The sequence below is a fragment of the Nycticebus coucang genome, chromosome X (genome assembly GCF_027406575.1).
Source record: "Nycticebus coucang isolate mNycCou1 chromosome X, mNycCou1.pri, whole genome shotgun sequence".
NCBI classification, from domain to species: Eukaryota; Metazoa; Chordata; class Mammalia; order Primates; family Lorisidae; genus Nycticebus; species Nycticebus coucang.
In genome coordinates, this window is record NC_069804.1 from 159,662,240 (window position 1) to 159,689,858 (window position 27,619).

General features: G+C 36.4%; 1 protein-coding gene across 1 annotated transcript in view; it reads left to right on the forward strand.

The window, feature by feature from the left end:
* The window catches only part of STK26 (serine/threonine kinase 26), a 59,964-nt gene extending 33,057 nt beyond the window's left edge, over nt 1-26,907 (forward strand). The window contains exons 3-12 of the mRNA XM_053580014.1: nt 3,134-3,364; nt 13,196-13,252; nt 18,645-18,753; nt 18,832-18,989; nt 19,726-19,911; nt 21,458-21,606; nt 22,655-22,748; nt 23,171-23,233; nt 23,317-23,453; nt 25,145-26,907. Coding sequence (XP_053435989.1) covers nt 3,134-3,364; nt 13,196-13,252; nt 18,645-18,753; nt 18,832-18,989; nt 19,726-19,911; nt 21,458-21,606; nt 22,655-22,748; nt 23,171-23,233; nt 23,317-23,453; nt 25,145-25,169 — 1,209 coding nt within the window. The 3' untranslated portion in view covers nt 25,170-26,907. The remainder of the gene's footprint in view (nt 1-3,133; nt 3,365-13,195; nt 13,253-18,644; nt 18,754-18,831; nt 18,990-19,725; nt 19,912-21,457; nt 21,607-22,654; nt 22,749-23,170; nt 23,234-23,316; nt 23,454-25,144) is intronic.
* Nucleotides 26,908-27,619: the final 712 nt, after the last annotated feature.

Below are 27,619 nucleotides of genomic sequence, written 5' to 3' on the forward strand. Positions count from 1 at the left end.
AGTTTTTGAGAAGGTATTATAACAAAATGTGAGCATTAAAAATGCATTTGTAACCTACTGGAAGCCTAAACTATTTTAATATTTTTATTTTTTAATTTACTTTTTAATTAAAATCATAACTGTATACATTTATGAGGTACAATGTGATGATTTGATATACAATGTGGAATCAAACTGATTAACATAACCATCACCTCACTTATTTTTTGTGGTAAGACATTTAAAATTTACTCTTAGTTATTTTGAAACATACCCTTGCATTGTGCACATTAGGCGAGATCCCTCCAAATGCCCTTCCTCCTCCCACCATCACCTCCCCACTCTCTCCCCACCCCCTTGCAAGACTATATTTGTGTTTTATCATTCGTATGAGTGTGTTTATATATCAGTTTCATAATAGCATTGAGTACATTGGATATATATATTTTTTTCCATTCTTGAGATACTTTACTGGGAAGGATGTGTTCCAACCCTATCCAGGTAAACATAAAAGATGTAAAGTGAAAAGGAAAAAAAAAAAAAAAAGATGTAAAGTGTCTACCGTTTTAATGGCTAAATAGTATTCCATGGTATCTATATACCACAATTTGTTAATCCATTCATGGGTTGATGGGCATTTGCGCTGCTTCCACAGCTTGGCAATTATAAATTGGGCTGCAATAAACATTCTGGTGCAAATGTCTTTGTGGTAAAATGATTTTTGTTCTTCTGATAACTAGTAATGGAATTATGAGATCAAACAGAAGGTCAGCACAACCCCATTTCTTTGTGAGCAAGAGGCTTGAACAGAAACTTCCCAAAACTATTTTTAAAAGCCCTTATGGAGGCCCAGCGTAGTGGCTCATGCCTGTAATCTTAGCACTCTGGGAGGTCGAGGCAGGTGGATTGCTTGAGCTGACGGGTTCAAGACCAGCCCGAGCAAAAGCGAGACCCCATCTCTACTAAAAATAGAAAAAACTGAAGCAAGAGGATCCTTTGAGCCCAAGTTGGAGGTTGCGGTGAGCTATGACACCACGACACTCTACCCAGGACGACCACTTGATACTCTGTCTTAAAAATTAAAAAATAAATAAATAAAAGCCCTTATTTGTTCCATGTGGGTACTGGAGGTGGATAGGGATACACAAGTAGCATACAATATCAGAGTCTTCCACATGGAAAATGCATCTTTTAAAAATGAAAAATCTAGTCAAGGGGAATAGGGAAGCTTACTAAGGTAAACAGGTCATATGCAAACTGTATTTTAAGCACACTTAAAAAAGAAAATTCACTTGAATAATACCGCACACACATTATCTTTAAATTATGACCTGGAATATGTCATATGAGCTGTCATACTGACTCAAAGCAGTCATGTGTATGCTGTATTATTTTTTTTATTAAATCATAACTGTATACATTGATATGATCATGGGGCATCATACACTCGCTTCATAGACCATTTGACACATTTTTATCACAATGGTTAACATAGCCTTTCCGGCGTTATCTCAGTTACTGTGCCAAAACATTTACATTCTACATTTACCAAGTTTCGCAAATACCCCTGTAAGATATGCTGTATTATTTAGTGAAATTCTTTAAAAGTGTTGTAAGTTTTGAAGTTACTTTAAATGGAAGCAGTTTATTGGAGTAGTAGGGTGTCTATTTGGTAAGCATGGTGCAAAGAACTTGGTAAGAGAAAAGTAATACACTTTAATGGTTTCTGTACTAAAGGGTAAAATAAGGGATATGCTAAATCTATAATTGTCTCTGGAAATTGATAAAACTAGGCAAAACTGTAGCAAATGAACAAGGTCCAATTGACAAATTCGATTTTTTTTTTTTTTTAGACAGAGCCTCGCTTTGTTGCTCTCCATAGAGTGCCTTGGCGTCATAGCTCACAGCAACCTGAAACTCTTGGGCTCAAGCAATTCTTTTGCCTCAGCCTCCCAAGTAGCTGGGACTACATGCACCTGTCACAAGGCCCGGCTATTTTTAGAGACAGGGGTCTTGCTCTTGCTCAGGCTGGTCTTGAACCCATGGGCTCAGGCAATCTACCTACCCTGCCTCCCAGAGTGCTAGGATTCCAGGCATGAGCCACTGTACCTGGCCAAAAATTAGATTTACACTTCTCGCGAGAACTAGATAGCATCTTCCTATATTTTGAAGGAATACAAAGTAAGGTTATTGACTAATAAAGCACTTAAATATAATTTAATAATGTACTTTGGGGGATACTGAATCTTGAGTTTCTACTTGATTAGTAATGTATCTTCAACAATATGAGCTTAAGTAATGCTATAGAGATATAATTCAAAATTGTTTTGGATAAAAGATATTTCTGCATTGGGAAAGGAAAGCGAATTTATAAACCTAAATCGTGCCTGTACGATTTTGCCAATTGACAAATTCAATTTTTTTTTTTTTTGAGACAGAGCTTCGCTTTGTTAACCTTAAAAACCTATGCTTGATTCCAGATTTTATCATAGCAAAGGTAAGTTATTCTGAACCTTCACTGTGAGATGAGTTGTGAAAGTTTAACATATCACCATTTCCTCATGAGTACTAGCAATTGTGAGAAAGGCACACAATCCTGTTTCAGCCATGAATGAGAACATTACATATAGAAAGGATCCCAAGTAAAGAAAAATTTAAAAAAGACTTGTAAAACCTGGAGTTTTTTGCATTCTGTGTTGTTTAGATGGTAATTTGGAAGAGTAGTTGGGATGATAGAGATATCTGAGTTGAAGACAGAGAAAGAGAGTTATAATGTAATATTGGCAGAATGTTACAATTTTGAATGATTAACCATAGGTTGAATGTTCTCTCACTATTGCTGCATTTGTATTAATGTGAAGACTGTATAATCAGCTGCTTTCTTCCAAAAAATGCCTTGTCTTTTTTTGTCAGAACCAGATGCTTTTACTGTAGAGGTTTGTTTCTGGTAGCAGGATCAGCTAGGCCTGATTAGTGTGGTAGAGTGTGGACCAGCCAGCAATTCGGGATTGCAGTTCTAACAAAGCGCATGTGGAAATTCAAAGGAATTTGTACGCCTTTAAAATGTTACTGTCTAGTGTGATTTATTTTCCTTCATTTAAAAAATTTAATTCAAAACATTTGTATTCTTTCTCTTTCTCCCCACCCTCTTTAGAATAATATAGCTGATCCAGAAGAATTGTTCACAAAATTAGAACGCATTGGGAAAGGCTCATTTGGAGAAGTTTTCAAAGGAATTGATAACCGTACTCAGCAAGTGGTTGCTATTAAAATCATAGACCTTGAGGAAGCCGAAGATGAAATAGAAGACATTCAGCAAGAAATAACTGTTTTGAGTCAGTGTGACAGCTCATATGTAACAAAATACTATGGGTCATATTTAAAGGTAATGTGTGCTGTATTACTTAAGTCATAAGGTATTTTCATTATAAGTTTTTCTTTTTAATTCTATTTTTTGAAAAGCAATGTCTTAAATCAGGATTTGGCAGTCTTTGGCCTCTAAGCAGAATCCAGCTCCATTTATAGTGCCAAATAAACCATTGTTACATTTAGCAACTGTACCCTGAATGCATCCCAGTACTCAGCTGCACCCTTTTCCAATACCTGAACTTTTGGTTTGATGGAGGAGCAAAAATACAGCTGGTCATGGTGACATATCCTTTGTCAGGAAAGAGCTATCCTCTTGGGTTTCCACACACTATTCTCAGTGGTCTAGTCTGTCTCAACATCAAAATTAATGGAAAATGTATGTCACTTACTCCATTGAGTGCTGGTTATTTACACAATTTCCTTCTCCCACTGGGTTTAGCTTAAGCAGTCTTCATTTTTATGTCAGTAAAACATCTTAAGGACGTGATAAATATTTAAAAAAAAAAAAGATTTAAATAGAATAATATCTGTTTCCCCTCTGAAACAACAGATGTATTTTTACCTTTTCACTGGTTATAAGATCATAGAATTACGAAATACCTAAAAGTCCAGCAGATGGAGATGTTACTACATAATGGAAAACTTTTTGGTTGGTAAAACCCAAGAGTTCTGGGTTTGTGTTTCTATTAAAATGTGAAGAATAAAAAGCTAAGAAACTGTAGCTTAGTTTAGAGTTTAAATGATTTTAAAATTAAAATTATTTATTCCTTGGGTTGAAATTTTTCAAAGGAAGAAGTATTAGATCTTTGCCTTTCAATGCTTGTAAGAGGGAAAGGGTTTGTTGTTGGTCAGTCTTTATGCCAAAAAGTTTGTTTATAACTCTTTAAGTTGTTGGCCTGTGTAAAATTTAGTTACCATTTTATGCTCTGCTGACCAAATACATCCTGGGATATTTATCTATATCTTCTTTGAATAACCTTTCTTTGAGTTCCTAGATTCTTTTCTCTTGATCAGTTCTGTTGTTGACACTCAGTATTGGATTTTTCATTTCATTCACTATTTTTTTCACTTAAAAATAAGCAGTTTTTTTTAAATTTAAACTCTCAGTTAAATTTCTCATTTTATTCATTTTTTGTTTTCCTGATTTCATTCAATCGTTTCTTATATTTTCTTGTCATTGTTTCTTTGTATTTTCTCAAAGTTTAGTGAGCTCCCTTAACAGAATTATTTTGAATTCTTTGTCAAGCAGTTTATAAGTTTCCATTTATTTGGAGTTAGTTACTGGGAAACTATTCTGTTCTTTTGGCAGTAAAATGTTTCCTTGGTATTTTATGTTTCTTGTTGCCATATGTTGATGTCTATGCATTTGGTGGAGTATTCATCTCTTCCAGACATTGTAGGTTTCTGTGTGAAAAGACCTGCCTCTATAGCAGTAGTTCTCAACCTTCCTAATGGCTCAACCCTTTAATGCAGTTCCTCATGTTGTGACTGGGGGTCACCACAACATGAGGAACTGTATTAAAGGGTCACGACATTAGAAAGGTTGAGAACCAGTGCTCTATAGGATGGTACAAGGACAATGTATAGGTAGGCTACAGCAGTATTGGCTCCAAGGAGGGCACGGTAATGTGCTCTGTGCAACTCTGTCAACTGATACCAGTGTTGACAAGATTTCAATGATTCTCAGTGGCGAATGTGTGGGTGTCCACAGCAGTTGTGAGGGCTCTTGGGCATCTTCAGTGGTGAGGGCTGCCAGGGTCATTCCGATCTCTTTTTCTCTCACCAGGGAAACTATGACAGAGCAGATCTCTCTTGGCACTGGGTCTGGCTTGGGGCCCACTCACGATGATACTGGTGTCTGATTAGTGATGCTCATGGAGTGGCCCTAGAGCCAAGGCCTCAAGTACAGGCATGTCTGGAGGGACTAGTGCTCTTAGGCCTGGAGTGGTAATGGCATTAATGTCCAAGATGCGTGGGTGTTTGTGAATTAGGCAGGGAACAGGAGGACAAGTATGCATCGATCCACAGTGGTTCTGAGGGTAGGGTGGGGCCTAACTTTCTGTGGTGGCTGAGCTTGTGTCCATACCACAGGCATATGCAGAGAGGCCTTGGCTCTGGGGTCTAGGATGTGAACTAGTTCACATGGCCATGAGTGGGTCTAGTGTCCTAGCTGTGGGTAGGCATAGTGTAGCCACATATCCTATCTGGAGTCTGGAGCACAGGCTAACTTTATAGGTGTCTGGAGCATGGGCACACTCAGAGAGACATTGGCTCTGGGGTCCAAAGTGCAAGCTAACTCACTATGCCAGTGCCTCAGGTATCTGAAGCATGGTTTTGTGCAATGTACCTGTAGAGCCTGGGTCTGGAGTGTGGGCACTCTTGGGGCAGCCATGATTCAGGGGTTAGGATCTTGCATGGATTGGGAAAGTGGCAGCTTCTTTCTCCGAGACAGCTGAAAAGCATCTGCAGCTTCATGGGAAAGGGTTTTGTAGCTATGTCTCCCTCTCTGGGGTTCCTTGGTAGGAATGGCTACCTGATTAGTAAGAGATGCCAGGGTCCTCTGGGGACCATGGCGGCTGTCACAGTGTGGTGATACTGACAGCCTCTGTCTTTCTTCTTTGTTCCTAGCCATCTCCTGGCCTCTCAGGTATGCTATTCTCATCAGCGATCCTTTTGTGGACATATTTTCTTTCTGTACTTGACTGTGTTGCTGCAGATTCTTAAATGGGTCCTTGAAACCTCCCAGGGTTACCCTGGCATGTGGATATCTGTCTATATTTGTTTTTTGTGGGATGATGAAGGCTGGTATGTCCCCACCATCTTGGTGACCTCACTTTGTCATCACTTTCATCTGTCTGTCTGTATTAGTTAATAGAGAGAAATTCATCAAAAACTTCACTGCTTTTTTACAAAACCTGATTTATTCCAACATTAGATGTGTGTAGAATGAATGCATAGTAGCCAAACATGCTACTGTATCGTACACCATATTGGGTGCTGAAAATATACAAAAGAAACAACTCACTCCTGCTTTCAAGGAGCTCACAGTACAGTATTTTACTAAAATGGTGCAAATTTTATGATTAAAATATGTACAAGATAGGGCACCAATAAGTGGTCAATTCCACCTTTCATTTTCAGGAATGACATGAAGAAAATGCCTCCAAGAGGTGGTAGTAATGCTGGTAATTTTTTCCAATTTCAGCATTTACTTCGAAGTGTTACCTGTTACTGTATTTTACCACATACATAATTATCGGGTCCTTTGTGGGATAATTTTATGCTCGTGTTTGTTCCTTAAAAAGCTAATTTAGCAGGTTGTATTCTATTTTTAAAATCTTATGAGTGGTCACTTAATTTCAGTAGTTTTAAGTCCCTCTCCTAATTCTCATAGCAGGTTTTATTGTAGGCAGCTCAAGGAATTTGCTTTTCAGTGTGTGCATATGTGTGTGTGTGATTTGCTCATTGTGATTTACTCTTTCTGGATTGAATGCTGGTAATTCCAGACCCACTCTAGAACAAACTTGAACTCTTGCTATTTTTAGACACCTGTGACAGGTAAGCTATTTTTGGTAGCTGACATAAAATATTAAATACACCTTCTTTTAAATGACTATAATATATTGAAAATTGGTACTAATGTGGTTTGACAATTTTATTGATTGCTTATAGCCTTTATCTATTCATATTTAGTATTCTTATGAAAAAAATTTGTGATAGCTCTGTATTTTCTTTTCCTATGATCTCACAGGTTTCTTTTTTAAGTAACACAACATATACATGTACTAGTCACCTGGTAATTACTTAATTTTTAAATAAATGAAATTGATTTTTGTTTGTCATAAATCCTGATTATACAACGTACTCAGACCAATCAATAATACAAAACCACTATCTAAGATGTCTTCTTAAATGATTAAACTGAATTATTTTTATCACTCATTATTAATTAAAATCTGTGATATGAAAGACTGCATTGAAGAACATAGAACATGTTGCTTCATGATAAAATTATAGAAATGTATAGCCAGCTGACATTATGTATATGTATTTATACCACTAGATAGACATACATACTGCATATATACACAGAAAAAGAAAAATGTCCTGTGGTCTTATAACCTTTTCATACTATTTATTTAAATCACTTTTTTTAAATTGGCCAAGTCAATTATTTTTTATTTAAATTAAAACATTGTATAACTTCCTGGGCTTGCATTTTTTTCCTAAACTAAAATTATATCAAATATAACAGGGTTCTGTTTAAGGTAGTCAACCTAATTCAAGGCCACATCCTCTTAGTACCATCAGGAAACTACTTTCTCAATCAACTTATGTACTTATTATGGTCCACACTTCCATTTCAGGCGACATAGGGTATTCTGTAAGTCTTGTTAACTGAGCAAAGTTAGGGTATGGGTTTTTCTCAGGTTGTTCTTACGCAGGAGATGGTACATAACCAGGACCTCACTGTAAGCTGGAGGGAAAAGTTATTACACTTGAGAGAAAATTATATGCTCTTTGAAACTGTATGTAGTTGTAGCGATTTCCTTGAGACATGCAGAAAAGGTACTAGATACTCATTTTGACTGAGCTCACTGTATAACTTCATTTTCAAAACCAGGAGTAAAAACCAAACACATTAGTATGACCACAGTGTTTTCCTTTAATTTTAGTTCACTGCAGATTTTCTTGACAAAGTTAGTCTTTATGAAGAGTGCTAAAATAAGCAAACCCTTCCCTTCTGATCTCATAATATTGGAAGAATCTTTTATAATCTTTAAATATTTTTCTAGTTCAATGTAAATCTTAAAATAAAGCTCATTCTGGCATTGAATAGAATTTGAATCATGCCTTTATTTGCAGCTTAAAATTGCCTTTAGATTTCCACATGTGTTAAGGAAATATTGTCCCTCCCCCCAACACTACCACCAGTATTTATTTTTTTTAAAAAACGAATTGAATGAAGTGAAATATTCCAGATAGTCTGTGCAGTTTTGAGACCTTCTCATTCTATTTCAATGCAACTGTGTGTATGCTTACACTTAGTGTTTGTTCAGTGTCTCCGGAATAGTCTTTTACTTTTAACGTTTTTGTGAAGTTCTCTGGTAAAACTTGAAGGAAATAAAAGAAGGGAATAGCTTTAAACTTAATAAAACACACTTCTAAGGAGCCACATATTAGAATCAATTCAACAGACATTTTATTAAATGCCTATTATAAGGGGCAGCGCCTGTGGCTCAAAGGAGTAGGGTGCCGGCCCCATATGTCTGGAGGTGGTGGGTTCAAACCCAGCCCCGGCCAAAAACTGCCAAAAAAAAAAAAAAAAAGCCTCTTATATTTATTATTCTCATTCTGCACATTTCCTTGGTCAATCTCATCCACTTTATTCTAACAACTTGTAAATTCATGTCTCCAGTTCTAACCTTTCTCCTCAGTCCCAAATATATATTTACAACTTACCTCATATTAACAACCTTTGGTTCCATTAAGTACAGTAACTCTAAAACTGGGGAAGTAGCATTTGAGCTAGGTCTTAAGTATGATTATAGTAGAGTTTAGGATGTGAAGGTGGACTGTGAACAAGGCATTCAAAACTGGAAGAAAATGTCTCGGAGGTAGAAAAGTGTCACCATATTATAGGCCAGATCTCTTATTGTCCCTTGCAGTTTTATGAATCTCATGTGCTGTGTTTTTATAACTGTAGTAAAATATACGTGACATAAAATTTACCATTTTAACAGTTCAGTTGAGTAGCATCAAGTACATTCACATTGTTGTGCAGCCCTCACCACCATCCACATCCACAACACCTTTACCAATTTATATCGATTGAATTATAACTTTTCTTCCCCTACAGTCATTGGCAACTACCATTCTACCTTTTGTCTCTATGAATTTGACAACTCTAGGTACCTCATATACATGGAACCACACAATGTGTCCTTTCCTTGTGTGACTGGCTTATTTCAGTTATACACACACGTGCTAGTTTATGTTACTCATATTTTCATCGGCTATTGGGTTAATAGACCAGCTCACTTAATTCAACATGTATATTGTATAAATAATGCTCTATCAAGTACAAATACATATAATGGGTATTTCACATATTTTTCGTGAACAAATGAATTCCACATTCCATGGAATATTACTTTCCACATTGGCCAAGCGTCTGCTTTTGCAGCAAACAGTTGCGGTTGAAAGCCCTCAAAGGATGACAGAGTTGATGCTCCTTACACCAGTACTTTGTTAACACTAGGATCCAAGTTACTTCCAGTAACTAGTACAACTCTTAGAGCGGTTACTCATTAGGTATTCTGAATTTGGGGACAATTTCCTAATCCTGACTGACCATCTATATTGATGTATGACATTAGATTTAACTCCTTCAGAACACTGTTCAAGTATGTTGATCTTTTTATTTTTTATTTTATTTATTTATTTATTTTGAGACAAGCTTACTATGGTGCCCTGGGAAGAGTGCTGTGGTGTCACAGCTCACAGCAACCTCTAACTCTGGCGCTTAAACGATTCTCTTGCCTTGGCTTCCCACGTAGCTGGGACTACAGACCTGCGCCACAAGGCCGACTGTTTTTTTTTTTTATTTTTATTTGCATATGCAACAGAAGGCGGAGCCGTCTGGTGAGGTCACATGGCTGTGAACAACTGAAGTATTCTGCTGAATAAGGGGGCGGTCAGAGCTCCAATGGTGCAATGGGCTAGTGCATGGCATCAATATGATGCTGGGAATGATGCCATACTGGGGTTGTGAGATCGAGTCGCACCTAGAGCACATTGTTTTTTGCTCTGTCATTAGTAACATGCGCTAACTGACAAGCAGAATGATATCGAGGTTGTGAGTTGGAGTCTCACCTGAAGCACTTTTTTTGTTTGTTTTTGTTTTTGAGACAGTCTCACTATGTCGCCTCGGTAGGGTGCTGTGGCGTCTCAGCTCACAGGAACCTCCAACTCTTGGGCTTAAGCAGTTGTCTTGCTTCAGCTGCCCAAGTAGCTGGGACTACAGGTGCCCGCCACACTGCCCGGCTATTTTTTTTTTTTTTTGTGGCAGTTGTCATTGTTTTCTTTTTTAGCTGGCCTGGGCTGGGTTTGAACCCACCACCCTCAGCGTATGTAGCCGGCGCCCTATCCATTGAGCTACAGGCGCCACCTGTGGATCTTTTTATAAGTGATGACGTGGAGCTGTTCCTTCGGGGACTTCCGATGCTTAAACGTGCTAGGTTAGGTTTTTGCTTGGATTTTCTTTGTCATTAGGGATTTGATTGAACCATTGAGACCTACTGTGGACAAGGAATCGGTCAGATGATCCTCTGTGGGTTAAGCTTCCTTGAGCAAGAAGGAGCCACATAAACTCACCCTTTTCACCAGTGCCCATGCAGGCTTTCCTTCAGACCCATGCCTGCCTAGAAACTTCTGAATGTTCTTATCTGTGCTGGTCCCTCAATGATGCTTGTCTCTAGAAGTGGCAGTCAAAAAGAGGTAGTCAGAAAAGTTATTGTGTAGCTTTGGTCCCCTTCCTGTCTCAGAAGAGTTCTACTTCTGCTGGACAGCTTGCTTGCTGGTAGGAAGCCTTATTTTCAGATCTAGAAATTACTGTAATAACTCAACTATATATATATATACACACACACACATACATATCTTTGTAAAGTTCCATTTCAAGCTTTCTATAAATACTTTTTAGTGACAGACAGTTGGCAAGTTTCCATTTTGAATTGGTACAAACAAAAAGGCATACAATATCTTTAACTTGGAAAACAGGTGCTTTCATTCATGCAGAACTGTAAAACAGATAAACATGTTTTATAAGATCTTTTTCTTTTAAATGCCTGATGAATGGGAAGCTTTCTGAATTCATATGGTAGAGTATACCCTGTTTTCCCAAAAATAAGACAGTGTCTTATTTTAAGGTGTGCTCCCAAAGATGCACTAGGGACGCCTTATCGTTCCTGTAAGTAGGTCTTATTTTAGGAGGATGTCTTATTTTCGGGGAAACAGGGTAGTATGTTAGAAGCCAATGTGGCAAAAGAAAAAAATTCTTAAGCTATATGCCATTATAAGAACCCCTTTTGTTTTCTCTTTTTAAAAAAGTATAAAGAAACATCAGGGTCACATATTCCCAGGTTCTAAATGCCTAATTTCTATACACAAAATACAAGTTACATGAACCTCTCCTGAAACTCCTCTTCCCTCGCCATATGATAGGGACTTATTTCCTTTCTTTCCTGCTGTAGACATCATTGTTAACAGACTTTCAGGTTTCCTTCCTCAGTTCAAGCTACAGCAGGATATAGTAGATGTCAAGATTAGCAGAGGAGGGAGACAATTTAGGGGAACACCGTTTCTCTTTCTCCTATACATTGTACATAGTGTCAGCATCAAGAAAGGAGAATCCTAGTGTCTTAATTAACTGAGCCTTCCCTCCCTGGCTCCTAACCCTAGGCCATGTCCCATTCCCCACACTGTAAGGTCAATTTAACTCTGATTCTTCAATCCTTCCTCATCCTCAGAGCACTCATTGTTCTGTCACTAGAGTCCATTCTCTGCCTTGATAAAGTCCTGGCCCCATGGAGATGCTTGGAAATTTTAAATTGAACTCCCGACTGCCTCCCAGGGATTTTAGAGTTTGATGGCTACAGGCAGTAGCTAGAGAATCTTCATGCCACAGCTGGAGCTATATAGGTGACAAATGTGTTTCTGGCATCTGAAGTTAAAGCACAACACTGAATCACTGAATATATTTTTTTCCTAGAAAAATAGTTACAGCATGAATAGTAGTGAGGTTCTCTGGTACTCGTCATGCTATATTATGAATACATTTGTGTGAAATTGTCTTTTGGGAAGAGTACCCCAGGTATCTAGATACTATTTTTATAGGAAAATGTTTTTACTTTCAAAATTCCAATCATCTTGCTTAAAAATTGACTTCTGGAACACAATCCAATGACAGTATAGTAAAACCAAACATTCTATTTCCAGTCCTAGCTCCAACGTCCCACAAAAATTTAGAGAATATCACTTATGAAATGGTATGAAAAGAGAGGTATCTCTAGTGTTTTAAGCTATAGATGAAAAAAAGTTTAATGATTTATTCCAATGTTTAACTGATAAAACTGGTGTGTGTGGGTGTCCACCTGTTTTAGAATTCATATACATATATGTCTCCCCATGAACCCCATTTCCTCTTGTTTCAGTTCATAATGGAGTTAATTCAACCTAGAACAATCATATCCTTTTTAAGCTACAGGCTCCCTTTTTCTTATCTAAGTGTATCAGAGAAAAAATAAACAATATTCTTTTTAGGGTCTATGCATGTACCAAAAATAAATATCAATTAATCATGGTTGATAAATGTTGGGAAGTTAAATTAAAACCAATGAAAGCCAACAACTGGAATACAGCAGAATATCTAGTGTCCTTAAACTCTGAATCACGTGTGGAACACTCGTAATTTCTACCAGTCTCCACTTAGCTCCTCATTCTTTAATGCAGCTGTCTTTTTGCTTTTCAGTATTATTCAAGATAATAATTTAATGCTATGATTTATTTTTCTGAAATTTATAAAAATTACTAATAGTTTGGTAATAGAAAATAATACCTTAATTTTTTTAGCTATATCGCTATATGGTAGGCTAAATGAGTTTGGAGAAAGAATCTGAGCTGAGAACTTTACTTTTATTTGTAATACTCTATGGATAAAAATATATTCCAATTTCCAAATAACTACTTTTAAACATATTTTAGAATCTGTGCATGAGTATGTATTATTTAATATTTTTGCTAATATGTTATTTTGTAATTATTACATTATTTCATGACTTTACAGGGTTCTAAGTTATGGATAATAATGGAATACCTGGGTGGTGGTTCTGCACTGGATCTTGTAAGTATTATAAGAAATTACACACCTGTACCTATGTACACACCTTCATACATACCTAAACTTTCTGTTCTTTTAATTGAAGTAAACAATGTCTTTTGGGCAAGCTAAGTAGTTTCTTTGGTTAATATGTTCATATTAACTCTTCAGGATCTTATGTAGGTACCAGATATATTGTAGGTTTGAACATGTTGCTGATATTCTAAGAGTATATAAGAAATGCAAATAGCTTAATAAAATAAAATCCCTCGGGTTAGAAGTAGGTGTTTGTCAATTGCTATCAGTTTTGAGTTTGACTTTGTAAGCTTATCTCTGGATATACTGAGTGCTCTTAGATTTTTTAAAAAAATATGTAATATAGATAATTGTCACTGAAAGTGGTTATTATGGACAGAATGTGTCCTCCCAAAATTCATATGTTAAGATTCTACCCTCAATGTGTTGGTATTGGAAGGTGTAAGGCCACTGAGAAGTCATTAGATTATGAAGGTGGCACCCTCATGAGTGAGATCAGTGCCCTTGACAAAGAGAATGCATAGAGCTCTCTAGTTCTCGTTCTACCATGTGAAGCTACAGTGAGAAGAAGGCCATCTGGAAACCAGACACCTGCTGGCACCTTGATGTTGGACTTCCTTCCCAGCCTCCAGAACTGTGAGAAATATATTTGTTGTGATATTCTGTTATAGCAGCCCAAACTGACTGAGATAGTGGTTCTAGTGGTCTGACCAAGTAGGCCTGCAGATCCAGTTCTCCAGAGAAGACCTACACCTCTATAGGTCATTTTGAAATGTTATGGTGTTTTTGGTTTTCACAATGACTTGAAGTGCTATTGCCTTAGTGGGCAGGGGTATCAGAATGCCAAAATCCTGCAGAGTGTGGGAAAATTTCATTCAATGAATATGTGTTTATACACGGCATTGCTTCTTGGCCTTCTGGCTAAGATCGAGTGTGTTTATACACAGGATGTCTTTGAGAAACACTTGCTCTCCCCAAGTTAGTGTCATCCTATCATTGTTGTTCTTATTTCTTTCTTTACAAACCTTTATTAATATTCCATTATATTAAAATTTAATATGCATTAGGAGAGGAAACTGTGTAATAGAATACCACTGGGCTGGCCTATGGGAGTTTAAGGTGATAGTGCTGGTTTTACTCATAACTAAATCTGACTGTGAACCAGACAATCAGTCAAAATTCCTGGACTTGGGTGTCCTATAAAACAAAGAAGTTGAATTAAGTTATTTCTTTAATACGGTATGTCTTTTATTTGCATGCTTCTGCCTTTAAAATTATAGAGTATGCTATTTATAAGGACAGAGTGTTTTAGATTACAACTGAATAATATTTAATTATATTTTTAAGTGGAAATGAGTTTTCCTAACTAAAAGTCATTAAGTATTTTTAAAAGGCCTTAACTCTGACTGCCAACTCAGTTTCACCTAATGCTATCAACAGAAATGGCTATAAGAGATTTTCTTTCCTTTAGGCAGAACCATACTTAAGCCATTCTAAAGAAATAGTATTTAAACTTGATAGACAACCTCTCTATTTCTAGGAATTTATGTCAATTTAATCAGTTGCTAAGTTTGGTAATCCTTCCTTGTGTCTAATTTAATTCTTGAATCCTAAAGCTTGAGTGTATTTTTTTCTTTCTCCTCTGTCATGAGAGGACACCTCTGGTGTTTCTTTGTATAATAATCCTTCATGTATGTGCAGTTAGGCTTCATTTTGCTCTTGAAAGTAAATAATCTCATTTTTATTTGTCTAGTCAGAGAGTCTTGTTATACAATAGTTTGTTCATTAGCTCCACAAGAAACATCTTAATTGTTCCATCTTTTGATTATTAAGAGGCCTTTCCAAATTGATCAGTTACTTTTTCTGGTCCCCCAAGGTGCTCACCACATCTCTTCCCTGTGTTGTAGGCATTGGCAAAACTAGTTCATTCTGTTCATCAAGATCATGATACCAGTGTTCATCACTGACCTAACTCCAACTAAAATCCCCAGTCTGTATCCTGTAGTAGTAGCAGTTTGATCAGTTCTATGAAATCTCCAAGTGACATGATTGTGAGATTTTTAATCTCATCCTGCCATTCTAATCTGTTCTTAATAAAACAAATAACAGTTTGTATCAAGTCAACAAATCAAAAATGTTTTTAGCACAATATTGGCTAAGAATAAAAAAACTTTTATCCCCAGTTCTACCCTGTTTCCCCGAAAATAAGACATCCTCCGAAAATAAGACCTACTTACAGGAAAGATAAGACGTCCCCTGAAAATAAGACCTAGCGCATCTTTGGGAGCACACCTTAAAATAAGACACTGTTATTTTGGGGGAAACAGGGTACCACTGATTGCCTGGCTAATACATGTATCAGCCAAGCCATTTAATCTCTTTGTGCTTTAATTTCCTCAAACGTAAAATGAAGAAATAGGATTAGTAATCTCTAGTTTTGTTTTTCTAGCTCTGAAAGTTGATAATATTGTGATTTAATTATAAACCTCATTTAACTGGACTTTATAGGGAGAAGAATTAATGAAAAAATGGAAAATGTGCGATTCCTTTTCCATGTGTATTCCTGTATAGATGAATACTATCATGTGGGTAATCTAAGACAGGATTAGGTATATAGAAGGACTCTGCTACTAGGAACAAGGGGACACAAGAGGGATATTGAGCATACGGTGTTTCTCACTTTGAAGTGGTACCTGGTGCCTGACTAGTGGAATAACATAAGATTATGACATGTCAGTTATTTCAGCATTATATAGAGTATACCTCAAGAGTCTCTCCCGTTCTTGAAAAAGCAATTAGTTGCGTGTGAGCAGATAGGGAGCACATTGTACATTATTTCCTTGAATGTATTTTATCCTACTCCTTTCCAAAAAGAATTGCAGTGGCTTACAACAAAAACACATATAATAAGGTGAATAGAATAAAAGATGAACACTAAGAAAATAAAGTGGGAACAGTATGCTAGCCAGAAGAGCAGGCATAATTATCACAGCATACTAGAGACAACTTCCTATAAGTCAAAGGAGCATATGGGGAGGATTCACAGGCCCACGATTGCACGGTTTTTGAAAGAGTGAATTTCTCTCTCTTACATATCCTCATTTGGTATCAGATGCAATATGCTGCCCTGGGGCACAGATATCACCTATTAGAGACATGGCAACATCTCCAATCATTGGAGAGAAGTTCCATTACGCACTCCAGGACAGTAGGCAAACATCCTGGCATTATCTCTCCAAGGTTGTATTAGAAATAGAAAAACAACCTCTGTTCCATCTACTTTACCTTCTTTCCCTTTCTAACTCCCTTTGTTCTCCATCTTTAATTGTTATCAACATGTCTAAAGAAACACACTAACCACAAGGTTAGGGAAAGTTTTCTGTGTTATAATAAATCAGAAAAACTCACCCATACTACTATCCCATCCCCATTTCTCTGCCCCAGAGTCTTTCTTCCCATCCTCCTCCAGTACCCACTTGATGGAGATTTTACTCTTTCTTTTTTTCTTTTCTTTTTTTGAGAGAGAGAGAGCCTCAAGCTGTCACCTGGGTAGAGTGCTGTGGCATCACAGCTCGCAGCAACTTCAAACTCCTGGGCTCAAGCGATTCTCTTGCCTCAGCCTCCCAAGTATCTGGGACTACAAGCGCCCGCCACAATGCTCGGCCATTTTTTGGCTGTGGCTGTCATTGTTGTTTGACAGGCCCAGGCTAGATTCGAACCTGCCAGCTCTGGTGTATGTGGCTGGTGCCTTAGCCATTTGAGCTACAGGCACCAATCCTGGAGATTTTACTTTCATTGAATTTTAAACTAATCTTAAACACAGCAGATAAGCTCATGGATCTTTAGGACTCCCCCTTTTTCTTGTGTTTTCTTGACATATACTGTGTTTGTTTTAAATTCTATATTAGGTAATATACTGGCTTATTCATGCTGTGTTTAAATGTCCTTCAGAATGATAGCTAGTACCCCTTTATGGACTTTGTCCTATTTTGTAAGTAACCAAGGGCCCTCCTGGCCCTGCCAACATTTTTATGATCAGGTGATTCTAAATATTAATCTTAAGCAGTATGTCATTTGTCCTTCAGTTAGTTGGTAGTACCTCAGCAATTTATTGCCAGCCATCAATAAGATAATATGCCATTTTAACCTTTTCTAAAAAACATTAGAAACTACTTTAATCACTACTATTTAAATAGAAACATTTGGGGTGGAAGTTGATAGATTTAAAAGTAAATAGATAATGTTACCTAGGAAAGGGACCTATTGAATTACAAACATCCCTGGAGTATACTATATACCCAGGCCACAGTTAATATTAAATGGTGAGACCGAAGTATGGGTTCTATTTTAAGTAGCTGAATTTCAACATGAAAGTGCCCTTTATTCGGTATAAATATGGCATTCATGAAAGATGAAATATACAAGGTGCCAAAGAGCTGTGGATCCCTCCCAGGGTGAGGCAGAGTGGGCAATGTTTGATTTTCACCACTTCTTCCTTCCTTACAGCAAACAGAACTCTACCTCGGCTCTGACTTTAGACTCCCACCCTTTCCTGTAATAATATTGTACAGTCCACTGTTTGTGCTTTATTAGGTACCAGAATTTTTAAATAACCATTTATTTTAAAGGGAAATTTTCAGATATTCCATTACAAGTTCTCCTGAAACTTAATCATTGCTTTCCTTGTATTTCAGTTGGAACTATTGGCTCTGGTACAGGGATGGGGAAAGAAAGGAAAATGTGTTACATTTATTTGAAAAACATTATCCCTCTATGATTCAAAAAAAAATTATAATGAAAGTCCGAATAGTTTAATTATTATATTCCTGGCTAAATTTATAATTTGAATCTCAAAAAGGGTCTGTTCTTCACAATATTATTGAAACCCATAAATGTTGATGAATCTGATTAAATAGTTGCTGTGGGAATCTTATGGGTATCTCATCTAAAAATCAGCTTAATGTCAATATGTAAAAACTTTTTAACAGCAAATGTGCAAACTTAGCTGATTTATTTCTTTATTCCGTTTGAAAAAAAGAGATAGCTTGTTCTGTCATTCATGCATATTTGTCAAACCTTTGTAAGTATTTAGGAACCTCAGAATTTGGACCCTAGTATATCGGGAAAAGCACTTGTATTATCTTTGAATGTTAAATGTAATCGTTTAAAGATCTGTTCAGTCCTTTGACTTAACTTTTTCTGTTCTTCCTTCACATTTAAATTTTTCCTAATTTGTTTAAATATTGGTTTAATAAACGGAACTGCTTCATGTATCTTAAGGGATTCTCTTATTTCAAAGATAACAATTTTAAATATTATGTTTTCAAGCTTATATACATGTGTGTATATGTGTGTGTGTGTGTGTGTTTTGCCCCTTAAGCTTCGAGCTGGTCCATTTGATGAGTTCCAGATTGCTACCATGCTAAAGGAAATTTTGAAAGGTCTGGACTATTTGCATTCAGAGAAGAAAATTCACCGAGACATAAAAGGTACACAAAAGTCTAATATGAACCTGAGAGAAATAGGTGCATTCTGAGGAAGCTGAGTTTTTTTCTTTTTCCTCTTAGCTGCCAATGTCTTGCTCTCAGAACAAGGAGATGTTAAACTTGCCGACTTCGGAGTTGCTGGCCAGCTGACAGATACACAAATTAAAAGAAATACCTTTGTGGGAACTCCATTTTGGATGGCTCCTGAAGTTATTCAACAGTCAGCTTATGACTCAAAAGTAAAGTATCGCCTGTACAAACTTTTGTTTTCATTAGTAAATTGTAGATAGCATAGTTAAAAAACTGCCTTATTTTTCCTTCTTTTACAAGTGTTTCTTGAGCTAGAATTATATCATATTTAGCTGCTTAATCCTAAATTCCTTTGACGCTGGTAATATTTTGGAACCTGTTACTTCAGTGGCTTTCCTTCCCACTTGGAATAAAATCCTAAATCCTTCCTGTGACATATAAGGCTCTATGTGATCTGGCCATGGTCTGCCCCCCAGTCTCATCTCTCATCACTTTCTTCCACACTCTATCTGCTTCAGCACAGTGGCTTCATTATTGGTCCTCACGCATGGCAAGTACACGTTGGCATCAGGACCTGTGCAATTGCCCTTCTGTCTGGAACAACCTTCCTTCCAATCAAGTGTCTGCTGAAATATCACCAACACAGAGAATTCTTCCCTAGCCATCCTATGTAACTCTGCAACCCCCTTGACCCCATCATTTGTTATTCTCTTACTTCGCTTTATGATTTTCTTCACAGAACTTAGCACCATCTGACATGACATTATCTATTTATCTGTCTCTCCTAATAGAATATAAGCCCCTTGAGAGCAGGACATTTCTCGAGAGACTTTAATACTGTGTATGACCATTAGATTCCACAGGCTTTTTTGTGGCAATGTATTGGAATGGAGTTTCAAGGTGATATATATATATATATTTTTTTTTTTTTTCCTCTTACCTTAGGCTGACATTTGGTCACTGGGAATTACTGCTATTGAACTGGCCAAGGGAGAGCCACCTAACTCTGATATGCATCCAATGCGAGTTCTGTTTCTTATTCCAAAAAACAACCCTCCAACTCTTGTTGGAGACTTTACTAAGTCTTTTAAGGAGTTCATTGATGCTTGCCTGAACAAAGACCCATCATTTGTGAGTATATATTGCTATTACTACTATTTGCTTTCCATTCTTAGATCTACCTCTATAATAAAGTAGCTTTCCCTGCGGGGGGTGGGGGTACAGTGCATGTGAAAATAGTGTAAGATGCATTCAGAATCCGGGTTCTTCCCTCTGTTTTGGTAACTCTGTTCAATTTTTAACCAGATACTCAGTTCCTTTTCTCTTTTCCTTGTATCTTTTGCTTGGTCTCCAACTTCTTCCTTATTCTGTTTATCATTTTGTATTTCAAGGGGAAGGACATTTGAGAAATAAAGTTCATTTTATATTACATCATAATTAAAGTATACATATAAATACAATGGCTTTTATTCAACTGTGTTTTCATTTTTAATGAAAGTTATGTATAACTATTTTTATTTAGTGTTTTTACTTTTTAAAGACATCCGTTAGCTCCAACGCTTTTTTTTAATGTTTAGATCTGTCAGCATGAAGTTGTATACTTTTTCCTAGTCCAGTGAGCTTTACTCATTTACTTGGCAAATTTGATTATAGTTGTTTTACTGTTAAAATAAAACTACCTATGACTTCTAGAGACTAGAAATATGCAAGAACTGCCTAAGCTTTATATAACTATTTTAAGTTGATAATAAACATTAGGATATTAATAAAATAAAAGGGGCACCTGGTGTGTGTATTTAGATACAATGGGAATTGATGCATGATGGAAAAGGAATTATAAGATGCGCGCAAATAAGAACAAAATTAGGTGGTGGCACCTGTGACTCTAAGTAGGGCACCGGCACCATATACTGAGGGTGGTGGGTTCGAACCTGGCCCCAGCCAAACTGCAACAAAAAATAGCCGGGCATTGTGGCGGGCACCTGTAGTCCCAGCTACTTGGGAGGCTGAGGCAAGAGAATCACCTAAGCCCAAGAGCTAGAGGTTTCTGTGAGCTGTGATGCCATGGCACTCCACCGAGGGCAACAAACTGAGACACTGTCTCTAAAATAAATAAATAAATAAATAATGTCCTAACACAATAACTAAGTAAACGAGATGAGGTATCTATTAACCAGTGTGATGTAAGCATTGCTAATTCTATATGAAATCAGCACATTGTACCCCATAAATGCATTAATGTATACATGAAAAAAATGGGTTCATAAGATATGCGCAAATAACAGAATTACAGCCTCATTAGTATTCACCAGCTTTTTCCAATTTACAGTAAATGCAATTAAAGTACATTAAAGCATTTTTTGGAAATGTTTTTAAATTTTTACTTTACTTTCTAAATCCTGTGTTTCTCTGCTTTTGAGAAGTTCCTGCCTATCAGTTTGCTGGTAGGTAAGCCACTTTCTGACCATTAGGATTTCCCAAATTGGGGTAAGTAGTACATTTAATTTGTTTGCCTTGAGCCACTTTAATAATAGAATTGGCTATTTTCCTACAGTATTTTTTGTTCATGTCTACAGACACACTTTTATGCCTTCTGGCTTTATACTAATGATTTTTACCATCCCTTGTAACCGTAAAGAGTCTAGAAATAGTCATGTATCTTTATTTCTTTTTTTAGCGTCCTACAGCTAAAGAACTTCTGAAACACAAATTCATTGTGAAAAATTCAAAGAAGACTTCTTACCTGACTGAACTGATAGATCGATTTAAAAGATGGAAGGCAGAAGGGCACAGTGATGATGATTCGGATTCCGAGGGCTCTGATTCGTATGTACAAATTGTTAATTTCTATGTAGGGAGCCCGTCTTAATATTGCACATCTTTTAGCTATAATCCAGTGTGCTTGTTCTGGCATAAAAAATATAAACCATATTCTGAGGTTTCACCTTAGAAACTGTAAAAGTCTTTTTTCAGTCACAGTTTGTGGAATACAATGAATTTGGAAACATGTTTTTCTTGAAAGTGAATAGCTCTAGTTTTAAATGGTCTCAGTCTAACCCCTAGTGGATACTTGAGTATATTACAAAATTTTGGAATACGATTCAATTAAAGGTGTTATATTTGTTTGCCCAAAGTAATAAGGAACTCTGTGTTCTCACACTTTGATGACAGCCTGCAAAATCCCTCTAGAGAACTGACCTCCACACTTCTCCAACCTCTTGGCCACATACCAAACCATGATCAGACTGGTACATTTAAATATTCGTTTATGCATGATTTTTACCCCTTGAAAAAGTTATGGTGTTTAACAGAGCATTTATATGAACAATTCAAACTCTAAGACCCTGACTTGATTTAGTCCAGAAAAGTCTATATAGGCTATACTAGAATTTACTCCTCTACCAGCTAAATTGGCACAAAGGCAACACCAAATTTCTTTAGATAATACTCTTTACCTTCTCTCATTTATGAGAAATTGTCCAGGCTTTGAAAAGATAAAACAAATCAGGATATCTTGTACCCTGTTCTAACGGTTGTTAGCCTTAGCTGCCCATGAGTCCCCCAAGGAACTGTAAAGCAAATCACAGTCTGCTACTGGAGCTCCTAATTCAGTCTAGGGAAAGATGGGAGACAAGTATTTATATATGGTAGAAAGTCTCAGTGGGATTCTGAAGGACACTTAGAATTGGGAACAAGTGCTATTCTTTTGTAAAATGTAGTATTCCCCTAAAACTGAGATCAAGTGTTTTTTTATACTATGAGTTTTTAAGCATTGGCACAATTACCTCTTCCAAGTCCACTTGCATTGATTTTGTGTTTCCACCAAGCTGAATCATTTAAGAATTTATAGAAGTGTCTTTGGCAACCTCCTTAGGGAATCCACAAGTAAGGAAAATAATACTCATCCTGAATGGAGCTTTACCACTGTGCGGAAGAAGCCTGATGCAAAGAAACTACAGAATGGCGCAGTATGTATATGGAGATGATCACTCCCTCTTGATAGACTTTTAAAAATTGTGTTGTGAGATTATAATGACTCCACGTTGTTAGGATTTAACACGCCTAAATGCCTGTCTGCCTCACTATGTACAAAGTATTCTTCATTTGTTATTGGTTTTGAGCTAATTAATAAAAAGTCATTGGTATTTTTTAAATGCATTTCACCTAGAGACACATAAGCCCAGGAAATCATAGATATTTATTATAACCTTAGAAGTTAAAAGACTTCTGGATGATGAATAAGGGTTACTGATAGAAAGAACGCATAGGGACTTACTTTATATAGGGACTTTGGGCAGTGGAAGATTCAAATTAGTTCACATTTATTATAGAATAAGAAAAGCATGAGTAGTTTAATTTCATGTGTATATTCTACATTATTTGTTCAAAGGAACAAGATCTTGTGCAAACCCTGAGCTGTTTGTCAATGATAATCACACCTGCGTTTGCTGAGGTAAGTGCAGGTCCATTAGCGTTGAATATCTATGTTAAAGAGTATATAATATTTTAAATGTTATAACTCTTAATCTTTCTCAGCTTAAACAGCAGGATGAAAATAATGCTAGCAGGAATCGGGCAATTGAAGAACTCGAGAAAAGTATTGCTGTGGCTGAAGCTGCCTGTCCTGGCATCACAGACAAAATGGTGAAGAAATTAATTGAAAAATTTCAGAAGTAAGCTTAAACTTTTATTTTAAAAATTATTTTGCATTTTTGGTTGGCTGTTAATTTATGATACAGTATTCTTATCTTGAAGTATTCCTTAAGAAGTGACCTTTTGATACATAGTTGTATGCTTAAAAACAGTTTTGTTGGCGGTGCCTGTGGCTCAGTGAGTAGGGCGCCGGCCCCATATGCCGAGGGTGGCGGGTTCAAGCCCAGCCCCGACCAAACTGCAACAAAAAAATAGCCGGGCGTTGTGGCGGGCGCCTATAGTCCCAGCTGCTCGGGAGGCTGAGGCAAGAGAATCATGTAAGCCCAAGAGCTGGAGGTTGCTGTGAGCCATGTGATGCCACGGCACTCTACCAAGGGCAGTAAAGTGAGACTCTGTCTCTACAAAAAAAAAAAAAAACAGTTTTGTTTGTTGTCCATTTAAACATCAGCTTTTGGAATGATAAGGTAGTTTTCCAGTTCATAAATGGCCTGGCTTTTTGTTTTTGTTTTTGTTTTTGGCCAGGGCTGGGTTTGAACCTGCCACCTCCAGCTTATGGGGCCATAGCCCTACCCCTTTGAGCCACAGGTGCCACCCAGTGGCCTGGTTTTATATCTCTTTCCCTTCAAGTAGGAGTATAGAGAAAAGGTCCCTGAGCATATTCTTATCCGGGCCCTTGTAAAACATCACTTGGGAATGCTTTCATTCTTGACACTGCTCTCAGAATTTGAAGAAAAACCACTATTCCCATAGTTCTAGTGCTAAAGTTCCTGAGTTTGAAACGTTAAGGAAAACGTCTTTTTGTGGGGAGGGGGGTGAGACAGAGTCTCTCTGTGTTCTGGGTAGAGTGCTGTGGTGTCATAGCTCACAGCAACTTCATACTCCTGGGTTTTACCTCTTCCCTCAGCCTCCCAAGTAGCTGGGACTACAGACACCCACCACAACACCCGGCTGGTTTTTCTTTTTTTTTAGTAGAGATGGGGTGTTGCTCTTGTTCAGGCTGATCTAAACTCCTGAGCTCAGGCCATCCACCTGTCTCAGCTTCCCAGAGTGCTGGCCTTCCAGGCATGAGCCACCACATCTGGCAAGAAAAGGTTTTTAGGCAGAGGTACTAAAGGGCCCATATGTTCTACTGTATTTTTATTGCTACCTCTTGAAGTATTATCTTGATTTTGTTCGCAGTTAAAAAAGTTCTTACATTTAATCTTTAAATGTTTTTAAATAAGACCTTTACATACCCATACACACATACTCCTTAGCTCAAGCAAGCTATAAACTAAAATGGTACTAATTTTAGCTTTAACCTCATTGTATCTCTTCTTAATGCATTTTATATTTCTTTGTATTTGTGATCTCACTGGGATCAAGTTGGAGCAAACTAATTGGCCTGTAAAATCACATACTTTCAAAGAGCTTTCTATCTGATAAGGCCCACTTGTACTCATAAACTAAAGTTCCTCTTAAAATCCCTTATATTTCAATGGAAAACTTCCATCTGTTTTCCAATTTGCAATCAATCGAATTGGAAGTTGTAAAATCAGGTGCAAAAGTGATTTTTGAATTTTTGTTTTATATTTTAATATCTACATGATGAGAGTCAATAGAAAGTACTTATCTCATTTGCTGAATCAGTTTATTCATTGCAGAGTTCATACAAATGAGATATATAAACATGCATATTGTACAGTGATTTAAGTTTTTCTTAATTTTCTAGGTGTTCAGCAGATGAATCCTCCTAAGGAACTTATTATTGGCTTTTGTTTCATATGGACTCAAAGAAACCCACCAAAGCTACTTCAAGCTTAGCAATGCTTAGTTCATGATCTCCATGTGCCTTTTGGATCTTTGCAACATTGAAGATTTAGAAGAAGCTATTCAACTATTTTGTGATGGTGTTTATCATTTTCTATTTTAAAGAGATTATTTTGTAAGGGATAACTTTTAATACTATAGTTTCACCTGTATTCTAGTAAATGTTGAGATACAGTTTTGCTTTTAAGTATTGTTATTTCTTAAGTCACTAGGGTGAATACCTTTCACGTTTTGATCTTTAGTTAACTGTTACATTCATGAAACATGCAGGTCTTTCAAAGTCATCTTAAATATACAACTTTAGTAAATCATCAGGCTTCAAAAAGCTTTTTTTTAATGTATTCAAAAAATGACTATTGGTGGGGAGGTGAAAATAAGTTGTACCTTGTTAAAATGTCAATGCTCTTGGAAACGAAATCTGTAAAAGTATTGACTCTTCTACCAAGTTGGGATGATATTCCAGGAAGCTCAGTGATTATGACATTTGAGAGCCCTGTGTCTGAAGCATTTACAGGCAAGATGTAGCAACAGAAGTACCTCTTGGTGTGCAGTATTTACCTTCTCTTTAGAGGCAATTGCCCTTATTTAACGTGGTTAGAAATTTCAAGCAAGATCATTTAGCTAAGGATGGGTTTTTGGTAATACTGGGATAATTAGTGTGGCTTCATTTTTTAAATCTTCAGCCCAAATTGCATATTATATGTTTGGATTTGGAAAGCTTTTTAAAAAAAGCAATTGTCATGTGATTGAATACCTGATCAACAGGTATAAATGTAACTTAAACCAGCATGTTTTTGTCATGGTAGTGAATTGTGCTATAAACTATTTATAGTTTTATTCTTCATAATTATCAGTACATAAGCATCATTTGTTCTTTTTTTGAAAGAGTATTTAAATGAGCATTTTCTAGTTCATATGAAAATAACCATAGTACAAGATGATTTTTGTCCATTCAAGGGTAAGTTCAATTGTACAATTAATTTTCAGTTATATTTATGGAACTGTTAAGTGGGTAATACCTTTTTCTTTTAAGCCCAATATATATATTATGCCTGCCTAAGATCTGAACTGGGGCTGTATATCAGTAGTTGTAGAATTATTGATATGAATTAGTTTTGATAGTTAATGTTTTATTGTTTGGATCTGCACAATTTGGTTTTTGCACAAGTCATTTTTATCTGAATAAATGCCAAATATGAAAAGAAAAATGTTCTTCAGGTAAAGAATTCAGTTTTTAGTCAAAGTGGCCATTACATCCTCTCTTTTAAAAAAATAATGTCTTGAGAAAGTCATTGTGGTATCATATGCCAAGAAAATTATTTTAATTGGTGCCTATACTGTAACAATGACTTTTAATGTGTTGTATTTTCAAATAATGGTTCAGTTAAGTTTCTCACTTGCTATGTAACTGAAACTCAATTATAGTTTCTAATCTGTAGAGTTTTGGAAATTAATTTTGTAACTCATATCATGGATTTAAATGAATATTTTTGTAGAAGTAAAAGCAACAAATTTATAAACTGATTATTTGAAATTTTATGACATAATTGCATCCCAAATACAAATTATATTGTTTAATCACTGTAGTTATTAGTCCTGTAAACTGTTTCTAAGTGAAGCATACTCCATTGTTTTGTGGATTTAAAAAATAAATATTTAAATTTCCTGGCCTCGATGTCTGTTTTCCTTGAAGTGGGGGCTTCATGTGACGTTTCATTTTCAAATTATTTCTCCTTTGACTTTTAATGTTCTAACATTAAAATCAAAGTTTTTCTTGGAAACTATAAGATACTCTACATTTTATTATTGATTATAGCTACAGTGATTTCTACTTCCTATCTTGACAAAATTATTAAAGAAGTCCCCTTTCCCTGGAAAGTGTCCTGGGTTGGACAAGAAGTTATATGGTCACCCTGATCATTGTTTTATTAGGAGATCATATGCAGACATAAATGTAGTAAAGATTTTTAGAAATTGAGATGAGAATAACAAATAACATAAAGAGTTTGAGTTTTTCCTAAAAAAAGTTTGAGGGTGAACTTAATTACAGCTTTAGGAATCCACGTGTATAGGATTAATATATAGGTGACTGGGCTTCAGTATATTATTATTACATAGCTACTTTAGACTTGTGAGTTACTAGAAAGAAAAGTGCTACAATGTAGGAAAGGGATGGAATGAGGCATATCAAACAGGATTTTTCTGATGTAAGTACAAGGAAGGTAAGGAAACTTTCATACATCTTTCCTCCATTAAGTTATATGTAAAAATAGCTTGCCTATATAATTGGATCATTTCTCTGAAGTTAGTACTTTACATTATCTTGTAAATATGTTGGACTTTATATTAAAGTCAATGAACAAAATAAAGTTCTCAA